Source organism: Alligator mississippiensis, chromosome 1, assembly GCF_030867095.1.
Source record: "Alligator mississippiensis isolate rAllMis1 chromosome 1, rAllMis1, whole genome shotgun sequence".
NCBI classification, from domain to species: domain Eukaryota; kingdom Metazoa; phylum Chordata; order Crocodylia; family Alligatoridae; genus Alligator; species Alligator mississippiensis.
In genome coordinates, this window is record NC_081824.1 from 130,290,935 (window position 1) to 130,318,754 (window position 27,820).

Genomic DNA, 27,820 nt, shown 5'->3' on the forward strand with positions numbered 1-27,820 from the left:
TTAGTAGGTGACAAAATGAAATTCACTAAGTTCAATTTTTTTATTGAAAAAGCACATATACAGGCTTATGTTTAGAAAGTGAGTACAGCAGTTTTTCAGAAATATACAGACACTGGAGATGGGGAAAGGAATTTTCAGTTCTGAATATGATCTTCAAAATCCTTAGCTTGCACTTTGGTCAGAAAACTCTGCTGACAAGTTCAAACATGACCTGTGGAATAATAAGGTTATTAATAAATATTTATTAATAAAGAGTTGTACACTGTGAATTCTCCTTAACATTACAAAAATAAGATGAAAGCATCCAGATTATCTAAAAAAAACTGGTTATAATAGCAACCCAAAAGAAGAAAAAACCTTGGTGAGATTTTGCATGAAATAACTAGTGAGTTATTGCCATGTACAGCAGGCTACAGAAAAGTAACATGGTAGGATTTTTTCCAAATCATTCCCTATAAATCATAAAGCTGCATTTACACCCCTGCAAGAGTATAGTTCTTGGATCCACACAGCTTCATTATTTTGTTCTGCAGGGTGATGCTGAGAAGCTTGGTGACTGAACATCCAACTAACCTCTATGGTGATAAGTATGACAATCATCCACTCTAAGCGCAGGGCATGCTTTTCATTCAGGTGATTGCGCATCAAGTCTGTCAGATCCATACAATGCTGCAGTTTCTCATTCATTACCTGTTGCAGGAAAGGGGGATTTTAATTCAACAGTTCAGGTATATGGAGAACTTAAGTTGAACAGATATAGTACTTCCCAGAGAGGTTGCAGAATCTTCATCCTGATTTCATAACAACAGGCTCCCTAGAGAAGCTGTGGAATTTCCATCCTTAGAAGCTTTTAAGAGCAGGCTAGGCCACTTGTCTAAGATGATCCTGCCTTGAGTGGAATTGGACTAGATGACCTCCTAAGGTCATTTCGAATCCTACATTTCTATGATTCTATGAAATCGTTAAAGAAAGCTAGCACAAACCAGAAAAGGGTTAACTGAACCTGACTTCTACTAATTGAAGCTGTCCATTATAAAAGAGTAGGGCTGGAAGAGACCTCTGGAGGGCATCTGTTCCAGTCCCCTACTCAAGGCAGGATCATCCCCATCATAATGTATACCATACAAGCCCTTGTCTAATGTATTCCTAAACTTGTGCAATCAATCTTAGTGCTTAGCTACCAGAATACCAAACACCTTAACTTGCAAAAGAACTACAGAGGGCCTCTAAGTACAAGATTTTTGATTAAAGATACTCTGATTCATTTAACAGATTACATGAAAACTTAAAGTGTTATTTAATAAAAATGCAGGCTCACAGGAACTCAACTGAATGGTGTTAAATCATCTGTCTAATTTAAAACCTTGAAAATGCAAGGAAGCACAACTTGGAATAACCAACATATTTAAAAAAAAGAAATGTGCACACCTTTCAGAAGGTGTCAGAACTGTTTCTGCATGCTGATGTGCAAACACCAATCAAATGGACTGAATGCCTCAACTTATGAAGCACAGATGTTTCTGATCAATGGGGAAAAAATAGAATGCTCCAGACCCTCCTAATCTAAACACAACGTTAACTCCATCATATTGATTAGAATAATACTAAGTTTAGTGTTTAATTTTAAAATAAATCCAATTTTTATTTATTTCTGTAAATACTGTACTCTAATTTAAATTTTAAAGGCAAGGTAAGAAAGCCTGATTTGTAAGACTAGCTTTTACAGGGAAAATGGCATTACCCTCCAGTTATGTTCCAGGTGAAATTTCAGATATTTCTTTTGACGTAAACATTCTGAAGTAGTTTGAGTTATTACTAATGTAACAATGCTACTTTCCCCAAGCAATGTTATGGCAGCTGATGAACAGAAATATCTCTGGAGCATTCAGAAAGGGAGCAAATGGAAAGGTACTTTGAGTAAAGGGTCATCTTAGAAGTGTACTCAGCTGTCATCCCTGGCTTCTAGTTTAAAAAAATGCAAAGGTCTTGGCCAGCAACTCTACCTTTCTATACTGTTGTACAGAAACTTGCACTTTCTGGGCATTACTTTGAAAAAAAAAAAGTTTTCAGGCAATATGGCTAGACCTATACCAATCAACATGTTACCAGATGGGGCCAACAGCCTTTTGTTGGCACAGGCTGGAGCAGCAGACTCCACAGCAGAGGGAAGCAATGCAAAATGGAGGTGACAGCTCTATGAGACTGATTCTCTTGTGTCAGACTGGATCTTTCTGTGCGTCAGATATGACCTGCAGGCCACTGTTGCTGACCCTTGCTATAGGATATAGAATTATGTGATTAAGTGTCTTTTTAAGCAGTAGAGACCAGTATTTTCTAGCAGGTAGCTTAGAGGGGTCTAGTAGGATTCTTTCTGGATTATTCATAAAGAGAACTCCCACAAGCAATTAAGTGCAATATTTAAGTCCCTTCAAAACGCTTGTAGGTATTTTATTCCTTTTCTTAAGGGACAATGCCAACAAGAACCTTGCTTTGCTTTCTGTTGCATCTCATTCACTTTTATTTCTGTTGCTGGCTCTGACTAATATCAATACAGTAGCATATAACTTCTAATGAAGTTGATGGCAGCTGACCTCTGGATTAAGCTAGGGCACATGCTTATGCTGCTAATGAATACCACCCATTCTAGTGGTTCATTACAATATAAACAGAACTCTTTCCCTATTTGTATTAATTAAAGAGACCATGTTGTTTCTAGTGGTTGTTTCTCAACTCATTCTGCATCATTAAGTCTTTAAACATGACAAAGCTCTAGAAAGCAAGGAAAAGTTACTTCACTTCTGTAGTTTAGAACAAAAAGATGACTCTTGTTAGATCTATTCAAAATCTTATTTATTGACTCAGAAAAAATGTGCTTGTATATATAAGGTTGTAAGTAAGGCTGGCCATTCTGGCCAAAATATGGAGGAGTCACGGCTGTCACAGCAAAAATGCAAAAGTAACTAACTCATAGAAGAGGGTGGCAGGACTTATCCTGACCAACTTTTCCAATAAAAGTATTTAAAACTTAAAAAATACTCTCCATTTCTACTTCTGTAGAGAAAGGCAAATTTATTAAGTGATGGAGTAGTCTAGCTCAACATAAGCTAGGCTGGAAGATCATGAGTTCTTATGGACGTCTCATTAGCATTAGACCTACCTTCACTCTGCGAGCAATACTGAGGAACTGACAGGTTTTGTCATAAAGCTGCTCCAGGTGTGCTCTGTCCCAGTAGAAGTCAGGAGTTATCAGCAAATCTGAACTCAGATTTATACGATGTCTGAAAAAGGACAGATACAGCTCTTCAAAGTCATTCTGGCAGTTTCAGAATCAACTGTTTAAACATTTCAGAGAAGCAATTAAAGCTTACTCAGTTTTCTACCAATTGCTATGGGGTTTCTTTTATTTAAAGGAAACTGGATATGGCTGCACAAAGAATATCACCTCATCCACTACAGAAAATAGAAATTGAGGGATACTAAACCAAATTTAAAACAAACGGTGCATCTACACGTACACTTAAATGCAAAGCAATAAACTCCAGAGTAGACTTGAGCTGGAGTAAACTTCCTGGGTACAGCATCTACATGTGTGCCTGGGGCAGCAGCAATTTGAGCTGGAGTGGAAAAAGCCTGAGCTGGCAGGGGAACGGGGGTCAGCCTTGGGCTCCGGGTGGTGGCATTGGGCAGTGGAGGGGCTGGCTGGGGCACAATGGTGTTGAAGTACAGAGCCATGTGGCTAGACGGCAGGTAGGAGGAGTCTCACCCCCAGCTGGTTGGGCTGACTGTGCACCATTTATGCCAGCAGTCAGCATTTACACATGTGTTTCATTGCAGTTAATTACTCTGCTGTAATATATTACTGTCCCTGGCTATCTTATGGTGGAATTAATTAGTTTACTGTGCCCTAATACATATGTAGATGTTCAGCCCTGATCCCAGTAGGTGTTGAATATCGGAATCACTAGAACTAGAAAGCCAGCTCCCCTTCAGGCCTGGGATGTTTTCTCTCAATAGTATATAAAGTTCAGATGTCATTAAAACCTCCCACCTTGTGGCATTCAGGATCATTAACTTTTAGTTTCTTTCCAGCCCACTCAAACAGGCTCCTTCAGGTTCAAGATAGGGATATGAAACCTAAGGCTTACACAAAAGGTGTTATTTCTTTTCTCAGTCTATTAATTTAAAGAATAAGAACATAAAAAATTACCATTTATTGGGTTAGACCAAAGACTTAAACTCCTATTGTCCTATAATAGTCTCTGAATTAAACCAACCTTGCCTAAGTCTTCTACAGCCAGGGCTGCTTTGACCCAGATCAACATGCTGTAGGCCCAGGCACATCTGTAAACGCAGTACCCGGGAGCAATAAACTATGGCACAAACTGCACTGGAGTTTATTCAGTTGAATTAATTGCACGTGTAGATGCACTCAAGGTGTAGTATACTTTCCAGGCACTAGGGCAGTAGATTTCTTTAGATATAAAATGAAAAAAATGTGGGATTCTTTGTAAAAGAGTTTACCTTAAGGCAAAGAGTTCCCCAATTTTTTGCATTACATCAGCATGAGAAAGTTTCACCTTTTTTCTTGACTTTAGTATCTGCAGAGTAGATAATGGTATTAGTCATAAAATATTACTGGCCATCTTTTATGTAAGCTTAGTTAAAAAGTCACAAGCTCTTTACCCTCCGTAATGTACATGGCCCATGTCCCTACAAGCAAGAATGTGCGGTTTGTGGTGTCTCAAAGCCTTATGAGGCGCCGTGAAATGCATGCGGCGCAATGAATCTGTTCGCTATGCTGCGTATTTGCAGTGCAGCAGCAAGTTTAGATAACAGGAAATCCCAGTACCTAAAACACCCGCAACAGAAAAAAGCGGGGTGGCATGTCACTGCAGCATGCATTGCCCAAAACAGGAGCCTGGCCAGCCAGAGCCACACTCCAGCTGCCAGCCTGGCTCTGCATGTCTGAGTCGCTGCTGCTGCAGCCCCAGAAGGCCTCCAGAACCTAACAAAGGCTGCTGGGGCCAGCCCAGGTGCTGGACCCAGCCTACCTACCCCACCCAGGGCAATCTGCTGTGCGCCAGAGCAAATGTGCAGGGGTGTGCCCAGGGTAAACTATGTGCTCCTGGTATTTCTCCCTGGGGAAATGCACATTTCTGCTTGTGGGGACATGCCCTATGAGTTCAAATGATTTCTTCTCTTGTTACCTTGCAATTATCAACACTGAGGGCCTGGATACATGACACATTTGCTCTGGTGGAATTTTACATAACTTTTTACATCAATATAAATTATAACAGGATCCCAAATGCATAGAACCAATGGATATCAAACAGGGTGCTCCAAGATCCTTTTAAGGTTGTTGCAGGGTGCTGTAAAATATTAGCTGTGTTGGGAATGCAAATACTACACAGAAACATTCAGGACAAAACTGAACTCCTGAATGCCCACTTTGCTTCAGTATTTCACCAGGCCAAAGGGAAAGACAAGCGAGATAAAGCTCATAGGGGGCATGCCAGGAATGACAGCCTCCCCACTGTGGATGCTGAGTGGGTGCAATACCAATTAGAAAAGCTAGACATTTATAAGTCAGCAGGATCAGATGGACTTCATCTGAGAGTATTGAAAGAGCTGGCTGAGGTCATCGCAGAAACCCTGGCAAAGCTCTTTCAGAATTCATGGGGCACAGGGGAAATCCCTGAGGATTGGAAGAGGGTCAACATTGTGTCCATCTTCAAGAAGGGGAAGAGGAAGTACCAAGCAACTATAGGCCAATCAGCCTAACCGCTATTCCAGGGAAAATCCTGGAAAAGTTCATTAAAGAATCTATGTGCACTATGCTTGCGGAAGGTAAGATTCTGAACGACAGCCAGCATGGCTTTGTCGCAGGTAGGTCTTGTCTTACCGATCTCATCTCCTTCTATGACCAGGTCTCTTGCCACCTGGACATGGGAGATGAGGTAGACATTATATACCTAGACTTCCAAAAGGCTTTTGATCTAGTATCCCATAATATCCTTCTAGGAAAACTGGAAGATTGTGGGCTCAGGTGCTCGACGGTTCAGTGGGTGGGAAACTGGCTACGCGGTAGGACCCAGAGGGTTCTCATGAATGGATCCGTGTCATCCTGGCGCAAAGCGGCCAGTGGTGTCCCTCAGGGGTCCATGCTTAGACCGGTGCTTTTCAACATCTTTATCAATGATCTGGATGAGGGAGTGAAAAGCTTGCTAGCCAAATTCGCGGATGACACCAAGTTATGGGGCAATGTGGTCACGTCAGAAGATAGGTTGCAGATACAGGCAGACCTAGACAGACCCAGGAGATGGGCGGACTGGAACCAGATGAAGTTTAACGCTTCCAAGTGTAAGGTGCTCTATCTGGAGACAAACCTCAACATACAGGCTGGGTGGTGACTTGCACCACAGCCGAAAGGGACCTGATTACCATGACTGACCATTGCATGAATATGAGCTGTCATTGCAAGGTAGTGGCCAGCAGGGCAAACAACACGCTGGCATGCATCAACAGATGCATCTCATGTAAAACTAAGGAAGTGATACTCCCACTGTACTCAGCACTGCTGAGACCGCAGTCGGAGTACTGTGTCCAGTCCTAGGTGCCGTGCTTCAATAAGGACATGGAAAAACTTGAGAGGGTCTAGAAAAGAGCTACTCATATGATCAGGGACTTGCAAGGCAAGCCATATGAGGAAAGGCTGAGGGACCTGGGCCTCTTTAGCCTGAAGAAGAGAAGGTTGAGAGAGGACTTGACAGCAGCTTACTGCTATATCAGAGGAGTTTATCAGGAGCTCGGTGAACAACTGTTCACTAGGGCACCTCTGGGGGAGGCCAGGACCAACGGATATAAACTCCTGGAAGGCCGCTTCAGGCTTAATATTTCCTTCACCATCAGGGTGTCCAGTCTGTGGAATAAACTCCCTCCAGAGGTGGTGCACTCGCCTACCATGGAGGTTTTCAAGAGGAGACTGGACAGTCACCTCACTCTTCCTGCCGGGGGGGGCTGAACCCAATGATCTGCAAGGTCCCTTCCCGCCCTTAACAATCTATGAATCTATAAAACATCATGACCTGTTGTGCTTTTCCTTTGCAACAGAATAATTGTTCTATTATTTTTCTGTAGGCAAAAAATGAGTGAAAGTTAAGAGCTAGTATTTTCCAAGGGATGACTTGAGTCTAAAATGGTTGAGAACCACTGGCACAGAGGAGCAGTTTATACTAAGGTAACAAAGCGTAAGCTACTATTTCCAAGTCTCGCCACTAGCTGGCAGGGTAGGACCATAATAGCCTGTTTGTACTGAGCAACTGCAAACTTACACTGGTGGAATTTTACCTGATTCTTTTGAGAGTATTCAGTGCTAGATTAAGCAAAGATACCCTAGCACAGGGATTTACATCACACATTTGCTCCTTGTTTTCATAAGTAATTATATTGTGGTGTGCTTAGGCCAGCCCCCTCAGCAGATCTGCAGCCAGGGGTGGAGCCACCAGGCCCCTTTGCCAATCAGCAGCAAGGAACAGGGCCACCACAAAAAAAAAAATCTCCCTCCCTCCCTGGCTCAGAACCCCCATCGTCCTGGCTATGCACCGCCCTACCTCTAGCCACAGCCAACAGAATCACAGCCAACAGAATCACAGGGACAAAGGATTCACATGTATTTTCACCAATGAACTGAAAAATAGGACTTTCTGCAGCCTATTCCTCATTTAGAAATGGACAGGGGACAAAGGGTTTAAAAACAGGACAGTCCAGTATAAAACAGGACCAATTGCCACCCTATATCTGTCTGGGCCTATTGATCTTTAATAAAGAACTAGGGAAGAAAAGAATGGAAACACAAACCAAACCAAACTGAAAAAAGAAACACCTCACCTCAGGAATTGACTGGATAGATTCCACGAACATGTCCAAAGATGACTCCCATATTGCCAGCTTTACTGAAGCAGAAAGTTAACAAAGCAGAACATCTCATGAGTTCTCTCTGATTTCAAATAATCATTAGACACAGTGGCTAATTTGCCAGTGTTTCTAGATTTCATTATACAAAACATGTACTCCGATTAATTCAATGGTATCAATCAGCAGCTGGGGGCTGCACATCAATTTCTCAGCAGCTGGGGGCTGCACATTGCACAGGGGAAACTTGCACAGGCAGTGGGCTCCTCCCACCCCCCAGGTTTCCATCACCAAGCAGGCTTCCCCAGTCCCCCCAGCTCCGTGGGCTCTCCTAGCCTGCACCCTCTTCACTGTGTGGCTTCTCCTGGATTCCCCCCACTAAGCCAGGCCTCCCAGGTCCCCAAATACCAGGCTCCTTGTCCCACAGGTCCTGCTAACCTGTTCCCAGGGGCAGCAACAGGTAACAAAAAACCAAGGAGGGAGGGGGAGCCCTGAGAACCCAGCTGCAGCAACCGAGTGGTGGGAGTGGTGCCTGGGCAGAAGCCTGGGCGCTGCAACTTCACCCCTTGCAGGCCACAGTTCTGATATAAATGACAAATAGTCAAAGTATCACTAGCACATTAAGCCTGAACTTATATGAATTTACTTCAAAACCATCCAATATTAAGTACTTTTTGGGTTCAGTTTCTACATTTTATAGTCAAGTCAATGAGAACCTTTCAACTTTAATAGAAAACACATCAAGCTTTTAAAAATACCATATTTCACAGTGTATAAGTTGAGGTTTAAAGCCCAAATATTGAACCTTAAATTTCCACCTTGACATATACACTGTATCCAGGGCCTGTCCCAGCTAGCGCACAGTTTCTGGGCAGGGCTGCTGCTCCCACTGCTGCAGCCACCGGGGTACTTGGCTTGCCTAGCATCCAGCAGCTCCTTGTCTCTCTGCTGTAGTGCTTGGGGCATCAGGTAGGAAGCGGCAGGGATGGAGGAGCTGCAGTGCAGAGTGTGGGGCTGAGGCTGGCGGGAGCATGAAGCCTGTGCTCAGGGGCGACAGGAGCGCAGGTGGGCAGGATGTGGATGTGTGAGGTGTGAGGGAGGGTGGGGGGTACATGGACTCCCCCATACACTCCCCCCTCATGGCTCACAGCAATCAGCAGGCGGTGGGCTTTTGTGGCCCACATAGTTGCTGCTGCCCCATGGTGCACAGTTCTGTTGGCACTTGTGTGTCACTGGGGTAAGCCATGTACACTGGAGCTCACTGCCTTCCCTGCCCCCTGCCTGTGCATGGTGGCAAGGAGCACAGCCTGCCTGGCCTGTCTCTATTGTGCTGCTTGAAGGGGCCAGGGCTGAGATTGACACTTGGCTGGTGCAGACCAGGTAGCACTGGTTCCAGCCCCTGTGAGCGGTACTGCCTAGGCTGTACCAGCTAAGCACCGCGCCTGGTTCCAGCCCCTCCAAGTGGCACAACAGAGGTGAGGTGGGCAGGCCGTGCTCCTTGCCACCATGCACAGGCAAGGGGTGGGGAAGGCAGCTGGCTTCAGTTCCAGCTCGCAGGAGACAGGCCTAGGCTTGGCACTTGGCCGTGCTGCTTGCAGGCGATGGGGATTGGGACGGGACTGGGCTCAGAGCTCAGCTGGTGCAGCCCAGGCAGCGCCGGTTGCAGATGGGGCTGTGCCAGCTGAGCATGGAGCCCAGCCCCAATTTATACACTGTGCCTGTCCTAATCCTAACTTTTCGCACCAGAAAACTGGGGTTGACCTATACACTGTGAAATATGGTAGTCTCTCTCAAAGAAGCAGAGAAATATTCCAACAATGACTGTTGATTTGAGAATTCCAAGTTCTCCCATGTCTTACGTGTGTCTAACTGCAACCCATCTCGCCCACCCATTTGCAAAAATATTACTGAGCACTGCTGCCTACTTTTTTTAAGGTCCAATTTTACAAGGTATAAAACATCAGTGGTAGTCCATGGTAGTAAACAACTCTCAGGAATACTTCTGTAGTGTTGTATGTTGACACCAACACTGCCTCCAATATGCCTCATAGCAATTTTCTTTATGTGGCTGCTTTGTGAACAGGAGAATTTCTGAAAACTAATCTTGTTTACAGGCTTTTCTGCATGGTCTTAAAATTGGACGTCAGTAATGAAAGCCAGAGGTTCTGAGCTATATGACTGTACTTTGCTCTTTGAGTACGGCAGTTTCCGTATGTTTCTCTCAACTGATATCAATGCTACATTTAAAGCTCTTCCTTAAAAACAGCCCTACATAGCAATTTTCCCTAAAAATAGCTGTGGGGGAAAAAAGAATCAGATTATAGGCTGCTGTTGTAAGGATATAGCATTCTCTACTAGCAATACTATTTTGGTATGTTATCCAAGATGACTGGTAGTGATTCCAGTCTTGGAGACTACAGCTGTTGCTAACCAGGTGCTTGAAGAGTAGGGTTGGGAAAGAGAATAGGGAAGAAATCATGGTAAAAAGAGGTAGGCTGTCTTGTGCACACTGACCGTCTTTCAGAAGATGTACATAGCAACTGAAGCAGGGCTCTTTTTATGAAGCACATATTACAAACAATGGCACTGATTCTCTTCTACTTAAGCCACGGGCAACTTACATGCACACTTCTTATTATAAAAAATGGCAGATACCCAAATGGGAAAACAGACATTCACCACTTGATAAATGTGATTCTCTCTTCCCCTTCCTCCTCTTACCCTCCATGTACATGAAACTTGACACAACATATTACCTTAACTTACCAGACAGACAAAGAGCATTTGAAAAAGCAAATTTCTCCAGAATATCTTCATCAGTTTTCAGGTCACAATTTAACAAGATTTCTCCATTATGAAGATTTGACTGCCCTCTGTGAAAACAGGATTGAGACCTCTTCAATGACTAAGTCACTACTAAAAGGAACAGTCGAGGTACAGTCCTTTACAAAAGGGAATAACCTATGCATCTCTTGAAAACACAAGATGGAACAACCTGTACAACTGCCCTTCCAGAATCACCTGCATTTTCCTCTTAGTCATGACTCAAATCACAAACAAGGACACTGAAAGCCACCTCTTCAGGGCTCAGCCACAGTATCTGCAAGAGTAGTAAATCAGAACTACTTCCCCATGGCAGCTGCAGCATTACTATACAAGTGAGAGAATTCAGAGCAACAGAGGACTATGGAAGTCAGATTTCTTTCCACTCGCTGTCCCTTCCGCTGGTCTCACTCTGGTTCTGCTTCTTTGTTCCTGTTGTTCTTTATTTCCTGCTATCCACGCTCTTACCCTACCCAACCCTACATCCCTTTCATGCTGCTACTGGGGTGCTCTTCCTACAACACTTTAGTGTTCAGGGAACAGAATGAAAATGTGAATCCTGCAAGCTTTAAGGCGCTCCTTTAAAAGTCCCACTTCAGAGTTTGGGAAAATTTTAATATAAACACAGCTGAAGGCAATAGTAAAAAATCCCCCAAGCCTCTGGAACACATCTGCAGTTACAAATTCTATAACATTACGTCATGCTCAATTTTCCATGAGCCAGAAAAACTGGCATCTTACAGAAGAGAGCACTTACAAACTCTCTGGGGCATAGATGGTCTTTTTGTTCTCTACATAGCTCCTCACACAAAGGGACATAGTCTTTGACTAGGAACCTTTGGTGCTACCAAAATACTGCTGCTTCCAATAAATAAGGGTGTGTTATTCTACGAATCAGCACTGACCTCTACTGTGAGATCACTCTCTGCAAGAACTTCAGCTCATTAATCAATATGTGATTTAACAAGCAGCCAAGATAAGGAAGTACTTGTATGTGGGTTTTTGTTTGTTTTTTTTTATCATTTGGGACTCTTAAAAAGGACCTTTAATTGTGCAGATATAGTTTGTAAAACTAAGTCAGTGGCAGGAGAGGCAGAGAAAGGAGGTAGAAGTAGCAGCCGTGTGGACGCAGTGTCCAGCCCCAACACAGCTCCCCAGTGACTGGAAGCTAAGCCTATGCCATAGCTGGACTGGGGAGCTGTGGAGCAGGGGTGGCAAAGGTGCAACATGATGTTGCCTGGCTCCAATGAAGTTTCCCACTGCTTAGCCTGGGCATTAGCACTAGCATTGGCAAAGTCCTGGGGCTCTGCATGTCACGTGTTGCCAACTCTTGCATGCAGTATATAATCAAAATCACCAATAATACCACAAAGCCATTTTTAAAAGAAATTCTCACTACAAACATAGAAGTTCATCAAGACCTTCCGGGTTTAGCATTTGTAGCCCTTACTTTCTTCTTTTTGAAATACCTTATTTTACTACTTTAGAGAGTGATTAAAGAGGTTTTTATACTAGCTGCTTTTCCCTTCAGTCATCTCTTCTGAATATCTATTAACTTATGTGTAAAGGTGACTAAGAATGCTTACTCTCCCCTCCTGTAGTTAAGCTCTTCATTCTCCCAGTGGACCAGTGCAGTCTCATAAGGCTGAATTTCATGCCGCTCCAGCACTTGCATTATGTTTTTCACCTGGAAATAAAAGCAGCTGCACATTATAATGGTAGCAAACACTGCACAGTCCCCTTGTGTCTTCATGTATGTAACAATTTAAATTAAGGCAATTTGCCTGCTGAAGTTGTTTAAAAAGCCTGGGACTTCTGCCCATGCCTCTTCTCCCTGTCCTCCCGGGTCAGGTGGCTTTGGTGGTGTGTCAGTGGCATGGGGTTTCTCTGTGCCTGTGTCATATTTAAACTACATTTAAATCCATGCTGCTGCTTCTCCCAGGCTCCCCCTAAGCTGTAGGGCAGGTGCAGCTTCTGGAATTCAGACTGTTGCCACTGGATCACATTGTGCTGCCTTTCCTAGTAATGAATACAATGGACCCAACCCCTTGTTTTTCTGTTTCTTTATACTGGGGGAAAGTGGGTGCTGCCTTTCTGACAAAGCAGGAAGGTAGCATTTTATCTCTACTTCTAGTTCAGTTTAATTAACAGAAAAATCTGCACAAGGCACTTGGCAAAGAATGGCACAGCACAGTGCCCCGCAATGTCATGCTAGTGGAGTTCAGTAGTAAAACAGACAGGTGCTGTATACCAAATAATTATTTGTTTCTTAACATTACACTGCTATATAAGCAATCCACACTTAAGGGGAGTATGAGACAGCAAGCCGCCAGAGCTGATTAATATTCCATCTGCCTCCACAGACCACCTGTACAAAATCCAATTACTAAGGCATTGGAACTGACAAGAATTTCACCTTAATCTGCTTTTATAAAATCTGAAATAATGCAGCTCTCTACTTACAGTTTTATTTTCCACGTTCCAAAACACAACAGACCCTTCCCTGTGTTAATAAAACGGAAGGAAGAATTAGGCGAATTACACTGGTTTTTGGATGTTAAAGATACATTCATTTTGCGCACAGGCAATTCTGCTATAGTGAATCAAGAAAATTATAATGACTGGTCTTCAAAAGGCCCCATTAATGATGGGTTTTTTGGCACTAGTTAATATCACAAAAAGGAAAAAAATAGTGTTAAAGTTAGAATAATTAAAATATTTTAGTGCTTGAATTGTTTTTCCTTCAACTTCAGTGGAAAATATACATTTTATTTTTTTTAAAGAAAGATAGCTCACTAAATCAGTATGTATCATATGTCATAGGCTTGGTTTGCAACTTACCTGAATAAAAAGATCATTCCAGAATCGTATTGTTTTGCAGAGTTTTCTGTGCCAATCACCAAAATGTTTGCTGCATCTAGTTTAAAAATAAAGGGAGGGGATAGCAACTTTAAATTACAGGAAGTGCATTTCCTGTATTTTAAACAAGTTAGCCCTACACTTTACTTAATTCCAGATGAATCATTTTTATCTATGAATTCTTCCAAAATCAAGTTGTATATTTGTTCTACTAATGGAAATAATTCTCAGGACACAAACTGTATGCAAAAAAGTATAATATAAAAAACTTTAGGGGTTCTCTGACGTGACCCACACAATCCAGATTTTAATTCTTCATTCTGTTCCATCCAATTCCCTTTTGAATCTTTGAGTGCTTTTGAAAATAGCACATACGACTCAAGAAAACTGATTGTGGGTGACAGGTAATATAACAAGAACAGAAAGGAGGCCCAGGTGTAAAATGAGGGAACCAAGCAGAGAACATTGACTCCTCAGACCAGCTGATGCTGTCCATTCTTGGGCACTCTCAAAAGGGCCCCTGGCAGATGTTATATTTATTGTGCAGTCAACAGTCACATGATAAAATGTAACATGCCACACATTCAGGGAATTTATGGTGCAATAAAATGGCCACAAATATGTTCCATGTTAAATATGTAATATCTCTGTGTCTGGTTTCTGTCCAGCTTTAAAATGAATGTGTGGCATGTTACCCAGACCTGAGGCTGCCCCCTGCCTGAGGCCAATGATTTGACTGTCAGTATGAGAAAAAGGCCAGTGCTAGGGTCCGAGACACAGCTGCCGCATGCCCAGTTCTGCAGAGGCAGTCCAGGTTCCTGGACCCTGTCCCACAGTGCAGGGCTTTGTTTCCCTGCAGGGGGGGAGCCTGTTGTACTGTGTGCAGCTGGGGATTAGGGAGCTCCCAATCCCCAGCTACATGCCTTGGCAGTGATGAGATTAGGCTCTGAGGAATGTTATGCTCAATCCCAAAAGGCAAAGAACAGAGTGAAAATAAGAGCTGGCATTCCCTGAAGGGTGCCTTGTGTCTAGAGAGGTTGAGAACAAATACTCTAGAACCATGTTGTAATACTCAGGGGACACATCTTAAATTCCTCATTATATAGAGATTGTGGCTAGAAAAAATTACTAAATATGTAAGGCCAACATAAGAAGTGGCAAGAAGTGTAGCAATGACTAGAGAAAATGCCTCAGTGAGAAGTCCAGACAGCTACCTGCTGCAAGAAACAGAGGTGCTGGAGGTTGTGGGCTCTCCCCCGACTTTTTCCAATTAGGAAAGAAAGTTTGAAAAGAATCTGAAAAGCCTAAGTGTGTAAGTAATATTTTTACCACTTTGTCTTTCTTTCCCAAATGCCCAAAGTTGGGATACAGTAAAAGAAAATAAATAAATAAGAGTGTGGAAATACACATGCACAATGCAAAAAATAAAGTAGGAAAACATACAATTTTCCATGCTCCCCTTATTATCTACTGGAAAAAGAGAGAAACGAGAAGACTAGAAAAGGAGAACACACTAAAATAATACTTTTGTTAACACACACATTTTGTTCTGAAATATAACATTTGAAAGATCCCATACAGTTCTTTTTACCAAAAAAAGGTTTCAAAATCATTTCTTCTTGGATCAGCTTTTAGGGTACACACTTCATTGTTGAACCAGCTTCATACATATATATTCTTGAAAACCACAGGGCATTAGCAAGTGTTGGAAATGTGGTTTCTGTAGAAGGTTTTTATTTTTTAACAGTTTTCAGAGAAGGCAATCTAGTTGAGAGGTAGCACATGATGCAAATGTCAGAGATACAGGATATATAAAGTTTAGAAATTTACTACTGAAACTGACTCTTTCTATATATTTCTGCATATTGTTTCCCAATATAAGGTAATATGTCATAATAGGTTGAAAATTCTACCTTTAGGCAAATTTATTTCAATATATCCCTCTGCAGACAGGTCCTCAGACAGATTACCAAGATGATACTCATCGGCTGTTGCATAGGCTATGCACTGCATCTGATCCTGTGTTGAAGGAATACAACCCTGGGTTAAGGAAAGGCTGAAGCGACACATTTACAAGACATTTGCTTACCTCTGTACCATATTTAGTTACACACACTGACATTTGTTCATTTATTAGCTTTTCTATGATGACTTGTCGCCGTGAGCGCCACGTGCCTTGCAAATACTAATGAATCTGACTTTTTGGTACAACACAGGGTTTGACAACCATCCGTTTTACAGATGGGTGATGAATAAGTATCTCAAGGGGTGTTAAGTCACTGAAAGACCCCTTAGGCAGACCCAGATCTCCTGAATGCCAGTTTGGTACTTTAACAGCAAGGCCATCCTTCCTGTTTTACTACTGCTAACACCTTCTTACTGGGATTAAGTCAGGGGTAGGCAAAATGGTGGATCCAGCCAGCAGCTGGACTCCATTTTCCAGCAGCCCCACCTGCCTACCTCACTTCTGGCAGCAGCCCCATTCCAGCTGCCTGGCTATGTGACCTTCCTACAGATCGAGAAAAACTACAGGCACAGTGTAACAGATGCAAAGAGGACTGTCACAGACTTACGGATGAAGCAGACACATGGGGAGGCAGCTGGACTGTGACCAGCGTAAGATACCTCCTGATGAATTGAAGAAGTCAGTAGCTTTCAACCTTTCTTCATTTGCTGACCCCTAAAAAATTTTGAATGGAATTGCGGACCCTTTCACACTGTAAGTGTGGGTAATCACATACTTTTGATTAATCATAGTCATCTTTCATGGACCCCTTGGACATAGTCTGCGGACCCCCAGGGGTCCAAGGACCACAGGTTGAAAACCACAGAAATGTCACAATAAACTGACTTGCAAAATCTATCCCTCTCTGCATACTGCCTCCCTTGTTCATATGTTGCTAATATCTCTCCTTACCAGTCTTGTTAACACATTACTTTCTGGTTAGTTTCAACACCATGGCAGCTATCCAGAAAAGAATGGACCTCAATACTACTCATTTCCAAGTATGTGGATTTTTTTTAAACTTACAAATAATGGGAGAGCTATACTGCAAACAAATAAACAAACATAGAAAAACAGAAATATAATCATTTGGCAGAACTCCTATCCAAAAGATGTTTTATTTTCAAATGCAAAGGACCCTCCCACAATGCTCATACTGGCTATATACAAGTTTTTCATGGTGCTAGAAAAGGCTTCCTATCCACAGGGAAAAAAATGGATGCATTATAAGAGAACTGTTCATAGGTGCTCACCAAAATTAACGCAGCTTGACAAATCTCTTCAGCCAAGGAGATATTATTCCTAGTTATAAGCAGTATCGGTACATTAAACTTTCTTTTCTTTGAGCATTTTTCTGATCAGAACCTTCATCTTCATTGTGCATAATCTTATTTCAATCATGATTAACTTAAAATTCACTCTTATTTTAATTCACCAATCACCTAGTACAACAGTTGGCAACATTTTTGGGCAGAGTGCCAAAAACACATGCAATCTTGACTTGTAAGATGTTGGCATCTCAGGGGCAAATGGTGGGGGAGTTGTGAGGAACCGAATCCTTGTTGTGGCAGCTTCCCAGGCCCCTTCCCTGCTGTCTACCCCAAAGCACGCATGCCAAGTGACATGCCTTTATATGCCGCACTCTGGCACCTGTGCCAGGGGTTGCCTATCCCTCATCTAGTACAAACAGCTTATCTTGATGGACAAATAAAACATTATTTTTTAAATCATTACTACACTAAGGAGAAGTGAGGTCTATGCTCCAACAGATTTTCATGACTAGCGTATGCAAGGCTTGAGTTAACAATGGAAAGCGTTTTCAGCAGAACTGCTAGGTTTAAAAAAATGTTTTAGTAGAGTATTTCTTGCAACAATCCACACTCTTTAAACCCATGTAATCTATAACTCTGCCAGAAGTTCCTAGACATTTCTAATTATTAGATATGACCATGGTCCTTCATGGAACAAATGTTTGGGCCCAACTTTATACAGAGAGGCGTTTGGGCCCCATTTCCATCAGTTATATCTAGTCAGTCAGAAGCCCTCTACATTCCTCTAGTTTTTTCAGTCTTCCACAGTTCTTTGTTACTTGTCAGTGTTTTAGCAGTGTGCCACAGCACACTCTTTCCCATCTGAATTTGCAATTTTGGCAGAATGTGCAGCTCCAGTCATCAAAAGATAACCGATTAAGTCACAAGCTTCAAATTAGGGATGTAAATATTATTAAAAAATTATCCATTTAACCTCCTCTAATTGTATTGGTTAAATGGTTAATGGAGAACACAGCAACTGGGACACAGCTGGGAAGGCAGTGGCAAGCCCAGACAGACAACACAACCCATGTGAAGCCCCTTGCTGGGAGGGAGGAAGCACCTGTGAAGGAGCAGGTAATTACTTAATTGCTGAGTTATTTAGGTCACCTGCTGTTTTATTCTTTAACCTCATAGACTATGGGTACTAGTCCCCTTTGCCCTCCCCTCCTTGTTCCTCCCTCCTGCGTGCCCTGCCACCTTCTGGTTCCTGCTGGGGCACTGCACAATTTCCCTTCCCTGCCAGAGTGTGCCCTGCCCCATGCTAAACTATAACGGTTAGCTAACTGGTTATCACTGGGCCTATCAGTTAAAATAATCAGTCATTTAACTTTTCACATCCCTATTTCAAATGAGAGTCTGGTGCAATATAAAACCATTTGTGTGCACACAGTGCCTCAACTGCCTCAAGATTCACTTGGTAGGCAGCTGTTCTGTTGTGTCATCTTCACCTGGAAAGCTCAAAAGGACAGAGTCAAAGCCAGGGGTAGGCAAAATGCAGCCTGTGGGCCAGATGTGGCCTGCCAGGCCATTCTATTTGGCCCGTGGGGCTCCTAAAAAATTTAGAAAATTAATATTTCTCTGCCCCTGGCTACCTGTCATGTGAACCTCAATGGCTTGCCAAAACTCAGTAAGTGGCCCTCCGCCTGAAATAACTGCCCACCCCTGGTTTAAGCTCTTGTTCTTTCTGGTGGTGCAGGCTTGTTGGAATTCAGAGTGGGTACCAGTGACCTCTTCCATGTGTCACTAAGCCACTGTCTGGACTCAAAAACAAGAAGGAATTAGTCTAAGCACCTGACCCATCTATGGCTCATCACTTGATCATAATGGAACTAGTTGTGTTGGATGGGTGAGCATTAAAAGCCAATGCAGTAACAAAGCAGGGGACCTCTGTTATAAATGGAAACCCTGCCCCCCAGTCTTCCTACCTGAAGTATATGAACATTTAAAAACAGAAAATCTGGAGTAGAAACTTATTCTTTGGCACCTCCTCTTAGGGATATAGGAACCACCACATCTAATGGATTTCAGAATCCTACTGGCTGCATTGTTAGGCTCAGAAATGTGTTGTGCCTTTGGGCTGCAGCAGCTAAGCATAATGGCAATAATCACCAATTCACTGACAAAAACCAGCAAAGGACTTTTGACTAACCCTTGAATCTAACTAATTACTTCCAGAAAAATCTGCCATTTTGTTATGGAAATATTTGGCCATTTCTGCCTGTATCCTGTTTAGTAATAGCTCTATTGCAGGTAACATTCAAATGTTCTCCTCCAGGCAAAGATGACAATGACATTTCTTTTTCTTAAAAGTTTCCTGATTCTGTAAATCTTCAGGCCCTTCCGGACAGACAAAGCTAGTCTGAGTTAGAACTGGAACTCCCTCATGGATTACCTGACTAAAGTTCTCATCACAAAAGGCAAGTTATAGCCAAATATATTCTCTCAAGGCCACTTATAGCAACATTCTCTTTTCAACTGTAGTGATATGGCATCTATGGCTGAAAGGATCCAGGTAACCTTAAGATATGCACAGAAAGAATCAACTATTTATTTTTCAAGGAATCAGAACTTCAGGGAGACAAGTGGCACCAGGGAAAAACTTTTGGATTCTTCATTTGTTGGGTGTGTGCTAGTCATCTTGCAGAAATCAGTCATGTCTTTAAGTTTTACTCAGTCATGTATTTAATTCCTTGTACTAGATCTCTACAGGGAAGTATGTAAAGAGGTAAAAAAATCAGCATGTCCTTGCTTTAAGTGCTTTGTGTCAGCTTGTGCCTCTCAGCGACAGCATACTAATATTCCAGTAGATGGAGCTATGCAACAAGGAAAAATCACAGAAAAGCCAGTTCTGAAACAGGGAACATGTGTTCATTAAGTCCAAGTTTGAGAAATCTTTCGGCACAGCATTTTGCAATCTGCAAACAACTTCTGAAAGTACACAACTATTTTAGTACTTTGCTTTCTCTTCTGAAAAGACAAAGCAAATTGTGCCCAATTACAGTGGCAATACATATTATTTGCATAAATATTCTGCTTTTGAAGGTCTCAAAAATTAAGAGGTTTTAATATTTTATAGTGTGCCTTTCACAGACCTCAAAGCACTATGACTTGCCATCTATAAACCACCATATGATAAATCACTTCAGTTCATCCACCGACTATATGCAACACTTTTGGATATATGTGCTGGCTACAACAGTGGTGCTGAAATACCACAGAACTGTTTAGGGACAGAAGTGGAGAAACCAGGACTCTCTAAAGTGACTGGAGAATTCCACTAGGCAGGAATTATACAATATTCATTGACGTTTGCATGACGTTGAAGCAAACTTTGCAAAAAAAATCTCAGTTTTCAATTTCCATGAGTAGACAGGATCTGCTGATCTTTGGCACAACATTTTAAAATGTGGAAGCTTCCTGGAGATCAGATACAAGAGATAACTAGAAGGATGGATACTGCTAACACCAGTGTCTACGGTAACTATGCTTTCCTTGAAGGTTAGGACTATAGGCGTTGTCTGTCCCAAGGAGTTTCATGCCCAACCGATGTATCCAGAAAAGCATTATTTTGTGGGTAGACAACAGGCTTAGGAATCAAGAGCTCGGGATAGATTTTCTATAGACAAACTGTATGACCTCAGGGATGTCACTCTACCAGTGCCCCAGTTTCCCTATTAGTAAACCAGGACTAATTCTCTACCTCAAAGGATGTCTCAAGGCTGCAAACATTAATGCACTCTGTACTTTCAGATCTGTTGATAGTTTCTACAGCTACATATCTCAATTTATTAACTGAAAAATCCATGTGAACATGTAAGAAATTAAATGCACTAGCATACTACCCCAGGTATTAATGCTTTCATAACCCACATTACATTCTTTTGGAACAGTGAGTACCTTAAATATCTGGATCCTGAAAACTGAGGTTACTAAACAGTATTTATTTGAATTGAAGTGTCAGTGTCAACAAATGTTTAATACCATTTCCATTTTGGCTTTTGTGTGATCTGCTCCTGCCAGTACAAGCTTACTAATTTACATCCTAGAAGGCTGTGTAAATGGCAAAGTAGAAGCAGTATAAATAGTTTGTTGCTATCAACACTTCAATTTTAGCAGTGGAAAGCTTCCCAGATGATATGGTGTATCAATGCAAGCTGTATCCAATACCTTCTTTTGAAAATACTCTGGTCCCCTATAGCTTGTATAAAAGAGCAAGAGCTTTCTATCTTAGGGATCTGAATCTTTCAGTTGGATGATTTGTGAACCCATAGTTGTTCTTTTTTTGGCAGTCCTGGCAAGGTTTCTTCTGTATGACAGCAGTGATGGAACTATTTAAAAGGATCTTCTACCTAGAAGCACTGTGTTTCTTGAAAGAAATAACTGCATGCATGTTTACATAATTACTGAAGCCTATTAAACTTTCAATAATTTGCCTATTAATTGAAACTGTTTTCTTTTCCAACACATTTACTGCCAGCTTTCTGCCTCTGATTTAAGTAAGGACACAAATAAAAATTTCCAAACAGTTTAGAAGTGAAGAAAATGCTCACCTTTGGCAAATGTTCTTGTATCTCTTGTGAAACAAACAACAATGTTGTCTATAAAGTTTTGGCAAGTGTTGTCAAAGAATTGTCTTTGATTACTTTATTCCTATAGAATACCAAAGAATGTACGATATAATCATGTAACTCTCATTTATAGTCCGATTCCAGCTGGCTTGTACACTCAACTGACTTGCTGAAGAAATGTTATCAACTTCGCAGGCATTACCTGTATGAAGTTACCTATCAATAACTGTAAATTACAAGCAAACAAGAGCAACAATCTTACTCCTGATGGTTTCAACCATCAGGTACAACACCCAGAGCATGTTTCTTCCTCCTCCCCCCACTTCAGAATACTAGAATCCTGGTTTTCTCCTATTTTAACAAAAATCCCAATTTTCAGTTAAAAATAAATAAATAAATAAATAATCCCAAATCCACATTTTTCCATGATAAAATGCCACTATCTGTCTATATTGATAGTGTTTCATTTAAATGATGGAAAAATTTGGATGTGGGGTTATTTTTTTAACCAAAAACTGGGGATTTTATTAAATCAGAGAAAACCAGGATCAGTGTGGACAGACCAGGGGAAAACATAGGAAGCTTCTAGAAATAGAGGTTTTAGTATAATCTATTTTTCTGAAGCTTGGCATGCGGCAGCTATTCTTTTAAAAACTAGGATAGCAAAGTGAAGCCCCAAAACACTGAAATCGAACTGAAAATTTTAGAAATTAATTATTCAATTTTCTTCTGTTTCTTCTTTTAGCTGGAGAGAGCTAATCAATGAGACAAGCAGAAAAAATGTTCAAGATAAATTTAAATGATGCTAAAGAGTGGATTTTGTTTTTCAATATTACACACATAGTTAGAAGCAGGTCACCTAAACTCAACTTAAAAAAATCGTTAAATCTCATTCAGTTTCAAAAATATCGTTTTCTTCATCTATTGGTACATTTCTCTCATTTTAGACAATACTTTTCTATCCACCTGTTTCTAGTGATTGCAGTTTGCAGAAGCCTACTATCTATGTTTTCAACCATATAAGCGAACATATAAATTCCCTTCCCTCCAGCAATTTGTTTTTATGAAAACAAGTTCAGGTCTAAGCTAAAATAAAATGCTCTTGAGTATTATACAAACCACGCAGATTTTATACTTTACCTCAGTTTCAGAAAACAGTGGCTTGGTAGATCTGGAGGGCTGTTTGGTCCTAGGTGCCTTTGGTGGCCTCTTAGAGGGCACAATATTTTGTTTTGGTATTGTCTGACCAGTTGATACAACTGGATAACATCTTTTTGGAATTTTGAGCAGCTTTTTAGCACTCCAGCCTAAGGGGTTGTCGTTTATAGGTGTAACAGAACCAAAACGTTCCCCGAATGGAGGCAACACCTCCCTAGTCTGGTGATTCAGAGTCTTTACTGAGGTAGTTACATTTCCTCTTGACATCTGACAGTTCTTAACTCCTGTACATAGATTTGTCAAGCAGAGGGAAGGAATTTCAGGAGCATGCAAGTCCAAGCCTTGGCTGGTTGCTAGAGTGTGGTATGGTATCTTTTCAGCATCACCGCTTAGTTTTAGTGTTGGAAGTCTAGATTTACAAAGGCCTTGGCACAGGTGTAATTTTGTTAAAAAGTGAGATCTAGTCAGCTCTCTCAGTAGTTTTACTTTCATCGCTTCATGCTGAACTGCCTAAAAAGAGAATGCATGTATTAGTTCCTTGAAAAAAAATCATGTTATATTTTGTAGCATCTAGATATTTGTTTTGCATTCTAAATACATGAGTATCGACGGTTCTGAACACTTTCCCTATGCTAAGTTTCAGATGCTGCCTAACGTCAAAATGTGTTTCTTGCACGTGACTAGAAGACAGGGAAGGAAAATCCAATGGTTGTGGTACTAGTAGATAGGGAGTCAATTACAGCCAAATTCTGCCTTTCTGCATCACAAGGAGTAGCTTCTTAAACCCTGAATGACCCATTAGCTTCAATGAGTCATGGAGTAAGCTACTTGCTTACACTGCACAGGATGTCAGGATCTACACAGACTTTACTGTTCAAATAATGAGTTCTAGCTCTAATACCAGCTAGTGAATTCCTGATGCAGGAATATCATCTTCAGTGAGTGCAGCATAGCCTGATATCAGCACAAATTACTGCATGCTGCCTACGGTCCAACATGGCTCCAAGTACTGGATCCGAGCAAAAAACTGATACCAGTTCAGCAAGGTGTCATACTGCTAGTTATTTAATAAAGGTGCCTGTGTGCTGACTTCTTGGTTTTGATGGAAGTTTGCCAGCCTGGAGTAATTAGTAGGATCGAAGTTTAAACAAGAACTGTTAAATCAGAATGAGATTGAGTTCCTGAAGAGTTCAGGCTGTATCATGTGTGCCAATTGCATAAACTACCAAAGTGGTCAGAAGGCAATGGATTTAATGTGCTGCTTAAAAAACCAAAGGAAGTACTTACAAAGCTTCTGAAACTTCAAATCTTTTTCTCCTTCTGCATTTTATTACCAGGAAAATTTGCCCAGGGACAAAAATCTGTTGTAGGCAAAGAACTAGGGCTGTGTGGAGCTTCAGGTGCTAATTCCATTCAGAGGAGATTCGTCCCGATTCAGTTCAGATTTGGAGATTCAGCCACTGAATCGGGAGACCAATAAAAAGGACCAAATCGATTTGGAAAAGATTCGGAGAGCTTCGGGCAGTCCCTGCTCACTGCTGCAGGGAGCTGGACCTGAACTCCACGCTGGTAAGTAGGGGCCGAGGGGGGACTAGAAGGGTGGGGAGGGGACCATGGGTGGACCCCTGCCAAGCCCCATCCCCTGCCTGCTCCCCCAGCTCCCCCAGCCCCCTGAGCTGGGGGCCCCCAATCCCCACCCGCTTTCCCAGTCCTGCCTCTCCGCAGGGGCTTTTTTTTTTTTTTTTAATTAAAAAGAGCCAGGATGCTGGGGCCAGGCGGGGCAGCCACTGATGGGGCTGGGAGAACAGGCAGGGGATGAGGCCTGTTTGATTCAGTGATTCGGCCGATTTGGCAGTGGCCGAATCTCTGAATCAGATTTGGCCAAATCAATTCAGGACAGTGATTCAAATCACCGAATTGAATCACTGTCCCCTGAATCAGCTGAATCCAAATACAAAGCAAATACTAGCTGCTTTGCACAGGCCTACAAATAACCCTAGTAATAAAAAGCAGGGGAAGAATGAAATAGTAGGTGATAAATAAGAACTACAGTATAACCTCATAAATCTGGCATGCTTGGGACTAAGCACCTGCCAGAAACGTGAAAATTCCGGATTTTTGAAACCGAAGCGGTGGCCAGTTGCAGAGCCAGAGGGCAGGAAGGGTTGCAGCAGCCAGCCCTGGAGCAGCGGCCACAGAGCGGCAGCATGTGGTGGTGGATGGCGGAGGCAGCCGCCGCATACAAGCTTCTCCCTCCGCTGCTCCGGGACCAGCCACTGCTTCTCCCTCTGCTACTCCAGGACTGGCTGCTGCTACTCCCCGATGTGCCGGATTTTCGAGAATTCTGGATTTTTGAGATTATGCTGTATTTTGCTTTTATGGGAAACATTTAAAAAAAATCCTCTGCAGACTTATCTTCAGTGAGTCTTCAGATTTCATATGAGGATTAATGACCTTTTTTCGTTTTAGGGACATAATATGCAATGAAATTAAAATGTAACTTTCCTCTCTTTAGAAATGTTCTCAAACATTCCCATGGATTTAGAATTATGGTATCTGGAACAAGACGATAGTTCCTCAATAATCATCCCTCCCCTTGCATTTGCAACATAACTTTACATCACTGGGGTTTTTTGATGGAAAAATAACATACAAAATCAGGAACACAGCTTTAATCCTGAGTGGGGCTCAGGGTATGACCAGAATACAAATAATTACCACTAAAAAACAGCCAATAAAACTGTGATTACACTAAGCTAAACCCACCACAGAGGTAACTTCATTAGTGATCCTCAAAAACGTTTACTCAGTAGTTTCAAACAAACACTAAATAACTAGACTTGATCCAGTGTAACCTTCACCCAATAGTTAACAGCTGAATTCAGATCTATACTGACATATGCAACTAAATAAAAGTGCCCTGATAAATACACATTAGATAAATAAAAGGCTATTAGAATGGGAGAAATAAATGAACTACAACGTACCTAGCAGCAGACAACTATCTGAGGGTTGTTCTGAGATCTATTTAGAGACTGTGCAGATAGAAACAATATAAATAGAAATAAGAACTCAATTGCATTTTCAGCCAGAAACAGCTGCTATTCAAGTGTGTTAAGTAGGATTAGCAAAATGTACAAATGAACCGGTGGATTCCAGCTTCTCTCACATCATCTCTTTATACACTAATCCATAATCCGCTATTGCAGTACTGTTCTGTGTTTGGGCCTGGTCTTTACCAAGCATTTTCTAAAAGTCTTCCCACATGCGACAACGCTACTGCAGCTCTAACAGTAGGAGTAACAGCAGGAATGTTACCATAGAGTAGACAGATAAACAGAAGTTAAATGATTAAGTTTCCATCCACACTAATGTATCTTCTGGTTGCCAGCGTGAGTGAAGCTACAGAGATGCTAAACCTCATGTAAGAATTTCTGAATCCTGCTCATCCAGAAAAGATGTCAAATATATGGGCTGCAGGCCAGATCCAGCCCGCGTAGGTGTGTCATCTGGCTCGCTGGCTCCCCGAGGGGATGGGGATTCGAGGGTGGGAGTGGGTCTGCTGCCAATACTCGGGGTACAGAACCCTGTGGACATGTGTCAGCAGCAGGGGGGATGAGCAATGGCTGTGGTCACCCCTGTGTTGCACTGCGTTTGGATCCAACCTACAAGGAGGGGCAAGTTTGACACCGCAGCTGTACAGCTTGTTCCGTGGCATTACCCACATACGCAATACATAGGAACCTACCAAACACAAGGAAGCTGTCCCCTCTCCACCTGATTTTGCAGGCAGAACATGGGGTACAGCAGCCATTTTGTGGGCAGAGAATGGTGGGGCCCCCATACCTCTGACTGGCTGAGGGGGCCCCAGTGGCCCCACCCCGTTGCTGATTGGCTGCAGCCCTGCACCTCTCTGCCGACTGGCTGTGAAGGTGGCCCATCATGCAGCCCCGCCCCTTGCCACCAATTGGTGGAAGCATGAAAGGCAGCCCTTGCAGCCAATCAACAGCAAGGGGTGCTGCCACTTTGCTAGCAGCCCTTTGAGCAGACAGCCTTCTCCCCCACTCAGGTGGGCTGCTGCAGTACCTTCAGGATTGCTGGGTCCCTTTGGAGAACCAGTATTTTATTTTCCACAAAATCCATTGCTATCTCGGTAGGTCCCTATCAGTACACCTGCCTGGGGGGAAGGGGAAGAATAAGTTAGCAGGGGTGTCAGCCCCAAGACTTAAAACATCAAGACTAAAAGCCACGACTGTGCCCCAAAATCATTATTTTAAAACCTGTTGTTTGTTTTTCCTTTTGGAAGGCCGCTGCTTATCCCCAGTGTGTGCAGGTGAGGCCCTCAGTGTTATGCCCGTAACCAGATGCACCCAATACAGCAATAGAGGCCTGCAATTCAAGAACTCAAATGCCTGCATCAGCCACCCTCATGCCCAGCAATTAATTCTGCCCCTGGCACACCTGAAGCCTGTCAACAGGGTTTACTAGCGTCTGTCTCCCCAGTTCGGTCCCTCCAGCGTGGCTGGTGCAAAGCCCTCCGTAGGCCCTGTGGTGGGCAGCCCCTGGAGGGCAGTAGAGGGCCTCTCCCCATGGATAAGCTCTGCCTGGGAGCTCCTGCTGCTCCCTCCTGAGGGAATGCCGCCAAGGGAGAGCCCTACCCTGAGTAGCTGCTCTATCCCTGGGGGCGGGCAAAACAGCCAATCAGAAAAGGCACAGGGGGATGCCCACCGAATCCAGGGCCCGGATGGTGCCCAGGTAGAACCCTGCCCTAATTGACTGCCGCCTCCAGAGATAGAACAACCAACCAGAAAAGGCACAGGGCGCATGCGCTCCCTCCTGATAGAAAGGTGCCAGGGAGAGCCGTGCCCTGATTGGCTGCTTTATCCCCAGAGGCGGGCCATGCGTCTAGCCAACCAATCAGCAAAAGGCATGGGAGAGGGCGTGTCCAGGGCTAAACCTGGGTGTAGGGTGCCTCCCTGCGGCAGTCTGAGAGCTCTGTATAGGGGTGGACCCGGGGCGCCTTAGGAAGTAGGCGGGCCCTCCTGCTCCCCGGCGCTGGGCCGCCGCCTGGGCGCGAGGAAGGCCCGGGAAACTGACCTGACAGCGGCGAAATGACCTGCGGCACGCGTTCAATGACTGCGGCCGAAGCTGCGGCGCCTGCGCAAGTGCCAAGCGCGACC

General features: G+C 42.9%; 1 protein-coding gene across 4 annotated transcripts; it reads right to left on the reverse strand.

The window, feature by feature from the left end:
- Positions 1-26: 26 nt before the first annotated feature.
- On the reverse strand, positions 27-27,820 carry RMND1 (required for meiotic nuclear division 1 homolog). 4 transcript variants are annotated; one of them, XM_019488312.2, is made up of 12 exons: positions 27,738-27,820; positions 22,623-23,150; positions 15,510-15,615; positions 13,579-13,654; positions 13,201-13,240; positions 12,324-12,424; positions 10,681-10,787; positions 7,891-7,955; positions 4,522-4,598; positions 3,158-3,278; positions 574-690; positions 27-211 (listed from the first exon to the last, which is right to left on the reverse strand). In XM_019488312.2, exons 2-12 carry the CDS (start codon positions 23,130-23,132, stop codon positions 179-181), a joined length of 1,353 nt encoding a protein of 450 aa, XP_019343857.1. In that variant the 5' UTR covers positions 23,133-23,150; positions 27,738-27,820; the 3' UTR covers positions 27-178. The 4 variants fall into 4 exon arrangements, with proteins under 4 accessions (XP_019343857.1, XP_059570072.1, XP_019343858.1 ...); XM_059714089.1 differs by lacking the exon at positions 27,738-27,820 and adding an exon at positions 27,102-27,262; XM_019488313.2 differs by lacking the exon at positions 27,738-27,820 and adding an exon at positions 25,628-25,648.

Bases quoted from the DNA above. Each gene is read 5' to 3' on its own strand.
- RMND1 (XM_019488312.2), bottom strand. From the start codon at position 23,132: ATGAAAGTAAAACTACTGAGAGAGCTGACTAGATCTCACTTTTTAACA. The intron at 15,616-22,622 runs GTAAAGTATAAA...CCTTCAACACAG, and splicing joins CACTGTTTTCTGAAACTGAG to GATCAGATGCAGTGCATAGC. The intron at 3,279-4,521 runs GTAAACTCTTTT...GTCCTTTTTCAG, and splicing joins GGGGAACTCTTTGCCTTAAG to ACATCGTATAAATCTGAGTT.